Source organism: Nelumbo lutea, chromosome 4, assembly GCF_056320005.1.
Source record: "Nelumbo lutea isolate HS-2025 chromosome 4, American lotus-T2T, whole genome shotgun sequence".
Taxonomy (NCBI): Eukaryota; Viridiplantae; Streptophyta; class Magnoliopsida; order Proteales; family Nelumbonaceae; genus Nelumbo; species Nelumbo lutea.
The window spans coordinates 98,986,966-98,999,454 of NC_142687.1; the positions used below are offsets into that span (position 1 = coordinate 98,986,966).

General features: G+C 39.0%; 1 protein-coding gene across 9 annotated transcripts in view; it reads left to right on the forward strand.

The window, feature by feature from the left end:
• Positions 1 to 3,000: 3,000 nt before the first annotated feature.
• LOC148862145 (uncharacterized) overlaps positions 3,001 to 12,489 on the forward strand; it is a 28,445-nt gene continuing 18,956 nt past the window's right edge. For 6 of the 9 annotated variants that reach the window (XM_088986283.1, XM_088986285.1, XM_088986284.1 and 3 more), the window contains exons 1-3: positions 3,002 to 3,188; positions 3,656 to 4,137; positions 4,226 to 6,131. In XM_088986283.1, the coding sequence (XP_088842409.1) occupies positions 3,797 to 4,137; positions 4,226 to 6,116 (2,232 nt within the window). In that variant the 5' untranslated portion in view covers positions 3,002 to 3,188; positions 3,656 to 3,796 and the 3' untranslated portion in view covers positions 6,117 to 6,131. Of the gene's footprint in view, positions 3,189 to 3,655; positions 4,138 to 4,225; positions 6,132 to 12,489 lie in introns of all 9 variants that reach the window. The other 3 variants (XM_088986287.1, XM_088986286.1, XM_088986288.1) reach the window with 3 other exon arrangements.

Below are 12,489 nucleotides of genomic sequence, written 5' to 3' on the forward strand. Positions count from 1 at the left end.
AAACCCTTTAGATCACTTGTATCAAGATGTCGCGCCGGTAACCTAGACACAAGACATCAATATAGAGAATAAACAAATAAAATGAAAGAGGAGACCCCTGACATAGGCTTCATTCATGGACAAACACACCGCCAATCTTGCCATTATCAGGGACAAACGCATCATTAATCATGCCATTAATTAAGATATGTAGAGAAGTTGAAGATAGTGGACTATCTTATAGAAGTGGATTATCTTATAGAAGTTGGGTGAGAACCCACGCTGTTCCTACAATTGTAAGCTTGAGAATGGAAGCCCATTGTACTAGATCATAAGGTAGATCAAGTAAATTCAGTTGTGATGATCTAAACAACTCTTTGAAACAACCAACTGCAATGGAAGTTAGCAATGAAGTTTTGATTTGAGGACCACCGATCCAAGTCATCTCTTAAACCAATGAATAGCATTCTTTCTCTTCCTATTTGTGGATGTCAAGTGATATTTCAACCTCCATGTAACAGCAAATCAGTTCAGCCATGCAATAAAGTTGGTGATGATCAAAATTTCTCCCCTCACTTGGTCAATTATTGAAGTAGTTTTGTTAATTATGAGAATATGAGTCTTAAATCTATGGATCCAAGTATGTCTTCATCATTATAGGTAGGTACTAGGTAGGATCCAAATGGTATGGACCTAGATCATATCCGTAATGTAATTTGAATAACCAGAAAATGTTTAATATATAATATTTTCAAAAAGCAACTTTCACAAAGTACTTTCAAAAATACAGTTTTCATAAATTACTTTCAAAAAGCAATTTTCATAAAGTAATTTAGGTTGATGGTTTTTATTTTCAAAAAGCAAATTTCATTTTCTCGGTTGCCAATTGCCTCTTCTTTTGAACTCCCCGCTAAAATAGCCTTAATTCTTGTGCAAATGGAGAAGATAAGAGGATTTTTTTCCTTCTGTAGGGGTAATAGGAATTTCAAAATTTTTTAAGGGATAAACTCGTACAAAAAAATAGGAATAAGTACTTATAATAAATAGTCTAAAGGTTGCTTATTTATCAAATAGGAATAATATTTATATTTTAGGGTAAAATACAAAAACCTCTCCTAAAGTTTTTGACAATAATAAAAACCTCCCCTCTAATTTAACTTTAGCAAAATTTTCTCTTCTATTTTCAAAAAATTCGACAAAAGCCCCCCTTCCGTTAATGAACCTGACGAAAAACATTGAAAATTACATTTTTATCCTTATACATCATCTAAGCTATTTGCAAAATACCAATTTTATCCTTACTCGAAAAACTCATTACACTCTCTTAAGAAAACAGTCATAGTGCTCGGAATATTCCGACGACAGTTCTTCACCGGACAAGGGCTGTGCTTGATCTTGTTGGCCGATTCTCCACTCTAGATTGGTAAAACTTGTTTACCTTGTTCAATTCGTCATCAAGCCTTCTGAAGTAGATGAGCTCGTACTCTCCCCCTTCATCGGTGGACACGAGAAAATTAGTCTTATAATAGTCGTCCGATCCCTCCTTCTGAACCGATTGACGAAGTAAGCCAGCAGGCAATTAAGCAAGAAACCTCCAAGATTGGAATATAATTCTGCTATGTTTGGTTTGAGAGAAGGTAGGGACGTAAGGGAAAGGGAGGAAAACCTGTACAAACATCGTTTGTGGTATAGGCTTCCCGCTTCCCTACCTTTTATTTCAAACCAAGCATAGCAAACGAACCGGGGAAGAAATCTGAAGAACAAATGGATGCCAATTTACCAGACTCTCAGATAGTGCTGTGAGTCGTAACCACTCTAAATTGGCGATTCTCACAAGTCACTACATAACTAACTTCCACTTTGAATTTGATCATTGGAAATTGAGCTTCCTATTTCACAATTCAATTTTCCTAGGTACAAGATGGAAAATATATGGTAAAAATAAGAGACACAGAGAAGAACATAGAGACCATGCTGTTCTCTATTCTTTCTGCGAGTCTAAATTGGTAAAGAATTGTTAAAAGGAAGCAGGGAAGAAATCTGAAGAACACATGGATGATCATTTGGCTAGCTTAAGCGATGCCGTCTATCATGGCAAAAGCATACAATTTTTTTTATTATAGAGCCCATAACGGCCGCCACTGCCCTCACATTTGATGCAATTACTTGGATCCCATTGCAAAAGAAATCCCTCCTTCAAAACCTCCCTATAGTTCTTTTGCTCATTAAATGGAATATGTGTTGCGTCACAACTGACTGGCATGTCGCTAAAGAAAGATTCAAACCAAACTGCCCATCATACAGAAACATTGCGAAGGAGTGATGGCTGGCTAGCACAAGTCACTGGGTATACCAAGTGATTTGCAGGAGAGGAATTGGAGCAGTTGTAGTAGAAGAAGAGATTTAGTGATTATCGCCAAATTCAAAGGGAGTGCTGTGGAGGGTAAAATTGTGGAGAGGGGCCAGGCAGGACTCGTTGTTCAATGCCCTGGTGTTCACCACCCATAATGAATTGTTTGAGTAGATATCTTGGATGATCTGGCATCTTAAGGGTATTTTGGTAAATATAGGTACATAATAGCTCATACAGGGGTAAAATGGGTATTTTGAAAAAAATTATCATCAGTTTAACATTTTCCATCAGGTTTATTAACGGAAGGAAGGCTTTTGTCGTTTTTTTTCTAGAAAATAGAAGAGAGGATTTCGCTAAGGTTAAACTAGAAGGGAAGTTTTATTATTGTCACAAACTTCAGGGGGGAGGTTTTTGTATTTATCCTATTTTTTATTTGTTATGTGGTCTTATTATTTATTTTAAATGTTTATTTAAATAAATACTTATTTTAACAACTCTACCCATCCACAACAACTCTACCCATCGGAATCAATGTTACAGCACATCCATACATGGCGAACATCTCATCCTCTCATGTTATTATGACCGGAGAAGAGATATTCCTAATCCACGGAGGTAAGTGTTTTTGTGGGTAGGGATGATCCGGAGTCAATTTCTAGGCGTTCACTTGCTTCCAAAGAGCGCACTCTAATCCCTATTCCTCCAACAATTGGAATGTAGTGGTTCCTTCTTCCTTGGCATTTCGATCGACTGCAGAACCATCGGTGTCCACGGAAAAATCCTTCTTTTACGTTGACGAACACAGGGAGTCCTCTCATCCTCTGTTCCAAATCAGCCATAGAAGAGTTCCTTCCAGGTTTGTCCATCACTGAATGTGGGTTCCTGAACATGCCAAGTTAAGTTTTCTTCTTTCTGTTTGGCTGGCTGGGTTGGACTAAGATTCTGTTATTCAGTGCTCTAGGGCTTTTGTTGCCTTTTTTACGTACAAAAAGCAAGTTGCTTGGGTTGTTAATGTGCTCTACCTTCAATGTCTTTTTTGTTTCGATTGCTTTGTTGCAGGAAATAATCAGGTGGGGTTGTGTTACGATTCTATGTTATTCACGCTCTTAGGGTTTTGGTTGTTCTATTATATAAAATAACTTGGTGGGGTGTATTCTGATTCTCTGTTATTCAACTTTATAGGGTTTTGATTGCTTTATTACATACAATATCTGGTGCATTTGGTTAATATTTTCTTTTCTTCAGTGTCCTATTTGTTTGGGTGATTTATTACATAGAAAAATGTATGATTTGGTAACTATTGTCTGTTCTTTGATGTTTTAGGACATAGCTTACCATATCAAGTGTTACATTTACCGTAGTACTGGAGTGCACTGCTTTAATTGGACCATGAAAACATTTCTCAACTGTTCTACAAAATAGAATCAGTTTTAACTCTGATTTATGTAGAACTAATATTTAGGAATGGTGTCTGATTCGGAGAAGGTAATCTTATGCTATTGCATGAGCGGTGGTGAGTTAGTAACATATCCAGATGGATCTGTCTCTTACAAAGGCGGCATTACAAAAGGAGTGAGAGTTGACAGCAATACTAAATACAGTGATTTTGTACGCGAGCTCTGCAGCAAATTTGAAATTGATCCAAACACAGTAACCTTGAAATATTCCACTCCATTTGACAAGAGCCGCCTTCTTGCTTTGTCGGATCAGTCTGATTTTGAAAATTTGCTAGGCTTTAACCAAGGATTTGCAGATGTTTATGTAATTACAGAAGAGAGGTGTGTAGAACCCCAGGAAACTACAAGGTAATTTGCACAGTGATGACGTTTTTCTTTTATGGAAGATAATGTTCTTATTATCATTTGATAAGTAACTCAAATTACTATGATCCAGGTGCTCTGGAGATGTTTTGGTAGGATCTGTAGTTGAAGATTCTAACCTTGAGGAAGCAACAAACAGGTCAAATGACAAAGCTCCTTTGCTGTCTGCATTATGGGAGAATGCCATAAAAGGGGTAGGACAGATATTTGACAATGGCAGTGAGTTCCGAAATGCACTTGCCAATTTCTCAATAGCTTGCCATTTTGGGTACAAGTATATTAGGAATGACCGTGAGCGAATAATTGCGCATTGTGTTGCTGATGGCTGCCAATGGAAAATCTATGCTAGTGCAGTAGGAAGCTCCAACATATTTAGGGTACGCAAATATGAAGATAAACATACCCACCCAACTAATTATGAGGAGACTGTGAAGTACCGAATATCAAAGATGTGGGTTTCTAATGTTATAAAGGAAAAATTTCGAAATAATCCTGATTATACACCACAGGATGTAATTAAGGAAATAAAGCGTGACTACAATGTTGACATAGCTTATCATCAGGCCAGGCGGGGCAAGGAAAGTGTAAAGGAGGCTGTAAACTTATCACTGAAGAACTCCTTCAAGCTTGTACCTTGGATTTGCCAAAGACTGGTTGAGTCTAACCCTGGCACTGTTGCTGTATACACGTCAAAAAGTGACTCAACATTCCATCAGCTATTTATTGCTTACTATGCTTCTATTCATGGGTTCTGTGTTGGTTGCCGTCCTATTCTTTTTGTGGAGGAGAAATCTTTGAATGGAAAATATCTTCATACATTACTTTCTGTGACAGCTGTGGATGCTGACAATAGGATGTTTCCTGTGGCTTTTGCTGTGGTTGAGTCAGGATCCTTGGAAAATTGGAGATGGTTTTTCAGAAACGTAAAGGTGGCTCTCGATGACAATAGAGATATCATTTTTGTGTCTGAAAGGACGGGAGACATTGTTAAGGCAGTTGAGGAGATATATGGGTCAGTGCCTCATGCACGTTGTTACCATCACTTGACCGAAGGTTTCAAGATGATGTTGAAATGCTTACATTTGTCCCCTCCGGTGCAGGATGTGCTAAAGATGTTATTGGATAAAATTGCATATGCAAAGACTAGGGTAGATTTTGACGATGCTTTGGGGAAAATGAGGTCTATTTCAGAGGAGGCATATGACTGGGTTCTGAAAAATGAACCTGTTCACTGGGCTAATTCACTATTCCCTGGCAAGCGTTATGACCAGTTCAGTGTGAATATTGCCGGTTCTTATGGTGCATGGATTCCAGAAGCACAAGAGTTGTCAATAATAGAATTGATTAACCTAATCTGTAAAAATATAACAGATATCATGGTTGGAAGGCAAGCTAATTGTGCTGCCTGGAAATTTCCTGTGGGTGGTACAATTGAAGAACTGTTGAAAAAGAATATTAGCAAAAGTGAAGGATTACATTTCCGTTGTTCATCAGCCTTTAGATTTGAAGTGTTTGGGATTCCTATCAATTATTGTGTGGACCTGCACCAAAGGACTTGCTCTTGTAGGGAGTGGGATATGGTTGGTCTCCCATGTATACATGCATGTGCAGCCCTTAAAAGTATTCAAGCTGACATTTATTCATATGTGGAAAAATGCTACCTAAAAGAGACTCAACAGGCCATTTACTCAGAGTGCATTCATGCAGTATGGACAAATGAAATACCTGATGGTACCTCCGTAAATGGGATTGAGGATGATGCTTCAAGTTCTGGACTTGGTCTTCTTCGTCCTCCTTCTCCTCCTCCAGGTCTTCGCCGTTTGCGTGGTCGTCCAAAGAAACATATGGAGCCTCAAAACAAAGAAAAAAATATGGAGCCTCAAAACAAAGGGAAGAGGCCACTTCATTGCAGTCTATGCAAGGAGGCTGGCCACAACCGCAAGAGATGTAAGAACCAGATGTAACACTAACCAATTGAGGTATACATAGTCCTTATTTCTTTTTCTTTTTCTTTTTCTTTTTTTTTTGAAATCTGAACATATTAAATATGAAACGACATAGCATATAGAAAGAGGGGTTAGCATTGGTATTCTAGGTTCTTCAGGAGTGGGAATGGTGTTTAGGGATGGTTATGGCGGAGTGGAGGCGCTTTTCTCGGGGCCTATTAGAGATAGGAACTCTTTAAGAACAGAACTGTTGGCTGTATTACAATAGTGAATCTAAGACGATTAATGGACATCAGAAAGTTGATAATGGAAGGGGACTATCAGTTGGCTTCATTCACAATAACAGCCAGGCAATGTGGCAATTTAGGCAAGTTATCAAGAAGATTCAGTGGTTGACGGGTGGAAAGGGTATATCATTTAAATTGATCAACAGGTCAGCAAATGGAATGGCTGACATGTTAGCAAAATTAGGTTAATAGACTGCAACTTTTCTGGGCTGCAGTATAATGATTTCAACATGTATAGGGATAGGTGGAGTACTTCCATCCTATAAAGGGGTTTCAAAATACTTTGTACATATGGATTCTTTATATAATTTAATAAAGTTTTACAGTTACATATCAAAAAATATATATAAAGAAGGGTTTCATAACCCCAATAATCCCTAGGTAGTCCTAGGCTCCTAGCTGCCTAACCCCAATATAAATTTTAGTAATATATAACAAACTAGCTCCCAGCTTCTTCATTTGTTAGCCCCCAATATAGTCGTGCCCTGTTTACCCCTTGTTTGGCTAACGTATCTGCCAAGTCATTTGCTTCCCTTATGATGCATTGAAATATTTGTTGAAATTCTTGCATCCGTTTTCTATTTTCCCTCATTACTTGCCTATATTTTTTTGAGACATGGTGAATATTACCAAAAGATTAGAAAAAGATAAGGCTACTGAGGTAGAGATTTCCTCAGCAGCCAGATACAGATAAAGCCAACAGCAGGTTATGGATTACAACGAGAAATCATCATCCCATATGTTAACATTCCAATGATCAGCAAAATGCTTAAAATGGGAACCCCTAAATAGATTGTTAATGGAGATCCATTTCACCAAAGTTTTCTCAGTAGCAGCACACTTTCTCCGGAGGACTGGCCTTGTCTTCAAATAAGCAGTTGTTTCTCTCTCCATAAGCACCAGCAAACCACCAAAGGGGAGACTTTTCAGAGAACCTTACCCCTCTTTGAAAAAGCCTGACCACGCCACTGAGGCAAGAGGAAGGGCAAGGTCCGAGGGGGTGATCTAGTTCATACCAAACACATGAGCCCAAACCTTGTGAGAGTAGCTGCAAAGGATGAGCAGATGATTGGCAGATTCCTTGGCCTCTCCACATAAAGAACATCGATTAACAAGGATCATCCCTTTTCTCCTTACACATCTATAGTGGGAATTTTACCCTTGATGGAAACCCAAATAAAGAATTTAACCTTCAATGGAATAGCTGTCTTCCAAAACCAAACCCAAGGGGGGGGGGGGAAGGATCATCTGTCAAAAGCAAGGAATTCAGCATCGACTCCACTGTAAAAATAGCAGAAGCTTCTTTGGTCCACCAAATCCTGTCAATACCTAGGGGTTGAAACTGAACTTTTTCCATAGCTTGCAGCAAACCAACGAGAGCTTCCACTTCCCAATCATTTTCCTCTCTTCTAAGCCTCGACATCCAAACAAGCTGGTTGAAAAGTCAAGACATGTACAGACCTGTGCCTCCTTGTTGAGAGTCAAAGCAAAGATTAAAGGAAAATCCATGCTGAGAGGGTTGGCACCGCACCCCGTCTCTCCAGAAAACAATTCTTTCGCCAAAACCAGGCTTGAAAGAAATGCAGCTGAAAAAAAGATTCCTGTTCTGCAAAATTCCCTTTCACACACTCATTCCAAAAGTTTCAGGTGTTGCACCTGATTCCCAGCCAAAGGAAGCTTCCCCATATTTGTTCTGGATTACAGATTTCCAAAGCAGGTCACACTCCGTTGTAAGCGTCCACAGCCACTTGGTTAGCAAAGCTATATTCATTTGTTTCAAAGGCTTAATGCCTATCCCCCTTGCTATTTGGACTTACAGACCTCAGACCATGCCACGAAGTGAAAACTTTTTTTCTCTTCAAGCCCATCTCAAAGAAAGTCTTCATCAATTTTTCAATAGTTCTAATCACCGAGCCAGGATCCTTGAACAAAGACATAAAATAGGTGGGCGGGTTTGAAAGGACACTTCTGATAAGAGTGACTCTTACTCTTTTTGACAAGTAAACATTCTTCCAGTTGGCTAGCTTGAATTTGATCCTTTCCATTTCTGGGTTGCAAATGTCCTTCACTTTACAGTGTGCCCCAAGGGGAAGCCCATCAAATTTTGAAGGAAAACAGCTTACTCCACAACCCAAAACATCAGCCAGTTCGTCAAGATGTGGCACCTCCCCTACAGGGATGAGAGCTGGCTTTTTGCAGATTAATTTTCATACCAGAGGCAATTTCAAAACAAATGAGGAGGCACCTAAAGGAAAAGCAAATCCCGATAGATGGACCTTGGGAAGATTAAAGAATCATCAGCAAATTGGGTGAGAGTGATTGGATTACTGTTCTTAGAAACTGTGAAACCCTCCACTCTAGAGGGAGGAATTGGAACACTTTTTTTTTTTTTGTGTGTGTGTGGGACCTCCTACAACCTCTTGTTAGGTTGGACATTGCTATCTCTTGAGTTATAACCATCTCAGGTGTTCATGTAATGCTGGTCTCCTCGATCCCAACCCTTGTGAAACTATTGGAATCCATGTGACTCACCATTTGCACCCATTTGGAAACCCCTTTTACTGTCATTCAGCACCATTCATTGCCATTCATCACCCCATTCATCCTGCTGCTCAGTGTTCACCCAATGGACCTAGAGTAAGCTGCTTATTATTAATTGGGAATCTCCACCCACAATGACATTCTTAAAGTTTATTGCTTTCCCCTTTTTTTTTGATACAAAAGAGAGATTAACTCCAATGAGGGAGAATTCTTCTTGCTTCATCGAGAAAAAGAAGGTAAGCTAGGTCCCACGGGAGTGAAGTAGTCAAAGCCTCCTGAATGTCCTGCCCCTTACATGCAAGCCAATCTACTATAGTCTTACCTTCTTGATTGGGTGTGATAATGGCTGGAAGAACTTTCTTAATTCTTAGAGACAAGACTTTTGCAATTATCTTGTACAGACTATTCACCAAACTAATTGGCCTGAAATCCCTTGGATGTGATGCCTCTTTCTTCTTAGGGACCAATGCAATGAATGTGGAGTTTAAACCCGGATTAATGATTCCCCTCCTGTGAAACACTGTAGCTTTTGACACCCCCTTAGCAAACTGACTATATGAGGGCTTCAGGAAGGATCATTCCTTATTAAATTATTGGCTGAGCTAATTGAAAAACATCCACTTTGTTTGCCATAGGAATGGGGGTGGCTAGAATTTTGGGGATGAGTTCTCTTGGAAGTGTCCTTTCAAATTTTCTCCCATCCCAGTTTCTAGACAAGGGGTCTATCCTTAGTGCTATCTTGGTTTCTAAGGGAGTTATAGTCCGCTGGTACTTGGTCTATTAGGGGACCACGATTAACCCAATTATTGACCTAGAATTTGGAAGAGGCTTCATTTCCTATTCTCCATGAATTTTTTTCCCTTATTTAATTGCTTCCATGCCCATGAGCTAGATTTTGGGGGGTGATGATTCAGGAAGCTATTATTTTTTCAGATATTTATTATTTATCACTTGGACCAAGAGGTTATCATTATCAAAGAGAATCTTCCAATCTAGTTTCATGAGGTTGGCTTGGTTTAATTTGCTTCATTTTTCTAACCCCAAGTCCTCCGTTTCTTTTCTCAGGACAAACTAAATCCCATTTTGCTAATGTTTTTGTGGTTTTGTTTCTTTCCCCACAGTAATTGCCATTGCAATTTGTCCATTTCTTTGGTGAGGCCTTTTGGAATACCAACGAAGGGTGATTCTACCTCTAATAGAGAGAGTTTTAGCTTTCCACTCCCTCCAATTTGGACTTTATTTTATTGACCAGATCATTAAATGTGGTCTTGGTTACTCTTTGATTAATTAAGGGAGCCCCTAGATAATTTTCTTCTTTATTTACTCTTGGTATCCCCACTGCTCTTGCCAGCTTCCTTTACAATTTGGGGTGCACATTTTTTAAGAAATAAATGGTAGATTTTTGAAAACTTGGTCTTAGACCTGAGCCTCTATCATGGTCCTCCAAAATTCCTTTGATTTCATGGCAGGAGTCCAGATTCGCTCTTGCAAATAATAAGCAATCATTTGCAAATTGAAGTATTGGGATATTTGTGACCTTCTTGGTTAAGGCCTCACCACAGATCACGAATAGGTATGGGGACAGGGGGTCACCTTGGCTAATCCCAAGGGAGGGTCTGAAGGCTTCTGATGGGGATCCATTTACTAATATTTGGTAGTTTACAGTAGTCACACGTTCCATCACCCACCCTATCCACTTGTTATGGAATCCCACTTTCTCTAATACTGCCTTGATGTAGCCTGATCTACCTCTCTTTTTCCTTAGGTACTAAAAAATTTCATGTGCCATTAGAATGTTATCGTTTATTTGCTTGCTTGAAACAAAAGACGATTGGTATACAAATATTATTTTGTTAAGATTGGCTTTAGCCTGCTGACTTCTATTTTAGCAATTATCTTGTATATCACATTACAAAGGCTGATAGGTTTCAAGAATTTGTGAAAATATTGTGTTTTTCCCCAATTTTTTAACCATAGGTTTTTGGATTTTTGAGCCCAAAATGTCTCCTCCTTTTCTAGGAGTTTATTTAATTGTTTCTGGTAAGCTACGTTTTTCTTTGCTAAAATTGTATTTTGTGGGTCTTTTTCTCTATCCTTTTGACAATTCGCTATAATTTCCATGAGATTTTGCTTTTGGTCAAAGATGTTCCCGAGGACTTTTTCCTCCACGTTTTTATTTCTCTTGTCAAAAGGCCTGCCTTTTGGACATATTACTGGCCTCTTGAGCTTCGAGTTTCAATACTCCAAGTATCCTCTATGATGTTTTTAAGTTGTTGTCTAGGGACCACATGTTTTCAAACTAGAAAAGCTTGAGGCCCTAATCAACTTTATCCTCATTTACTAGAAGTAGAGGAGCATGGTCAAAACTTAGAAAGGGGAGGTTGGTCAGCTGTGATTGTGGATATCCTTGCTGCCAAATGTGATTTATGAATCCCCAATCTAGTTTTTCCATGAGTAGCCCTTTTTTCCTTGCAAGTTTATTTCCTTTTGCTTTTAGTTCAACGAGGCTGGACTCCATGATCATGTTATTGAAATTGTTTGCATGGGATTGGACAAAATTGCCATTAGTTTTATCTTCTTGGGTTTGAATAGAATTGCAATCCCCAATGAGGCACCATAGTCTATTTACACGGGTGCTGATATCCACAGTTCAATTCCAAACCATCGGTTGCTCCAAGGGGAGCATATACAAAGGCGATTTTCCATGGGACTGGTCGAACTTTTTTCAAAGACTAGCGAATGGATTGATCTTTCGTTTGAAAAAAACCACATTTAAACTAATACTATTCTTCCACAATAACTATAAGCCACCTGAAAAGCGTAACAGGTTTACAATATATATTTTTTATCAAAATTAAAAATTTTCATGATTTTCTCCCCCTTATCGGGATTGATTCAAGTTCCCATAAGGCAAACTATGTCGGGCTGATAAAGTTTCAGAAGAATCATTAAAGGAGTGGAATAGGTTGGAGTTTGGAAGATTAGAAGAGAGAAAACAAGTTCTGGTGTGGCAAATCGAGGATTTGGACCTGAAGGAAGAGAGAGATTCCTTTGGATAGGAAGAAAGGAAGTTGAGATGGGTTTTGAGGAGGCAAATGGAGGACATCTTGGTTAAGGAGGAAATCAGTCGGAGGCAAAAGTCCAGGTGTAAGTGGCTAAAGGAGGGAGATAGAAACACAAGGTTTTTCCATTTAGTGGCAAATGGGAGGAGAAGAAGAATTTCATTTCTAATTTGGAAGTTGATGGAGCAGTGTTGTCCCACCCGACAGAAATTGCAAAGGCTCTAGTAAACCACTTAAAATCTATTTTTAGAAGGCCTATGAATGGGAGAGTGTGGTTGGAGGGATTGGATTGGTCGACTCGGAGTGTAGACTAGAAAGAATGGTTAGAAAAAAGTTTTGATATGGAGGAGGTAAAGGAACCAGTATTCTCAATGGATAGGACAAAAGCTTCAGGTCCAGATGGGTTCACAATGGCCTTTTACCAGGACTGTTGGGATATTTTGGAGAATGATCTTAGATCAGTTTTTGAGGAGTTCCACAGGAGGGGTGTAATAAATCCGG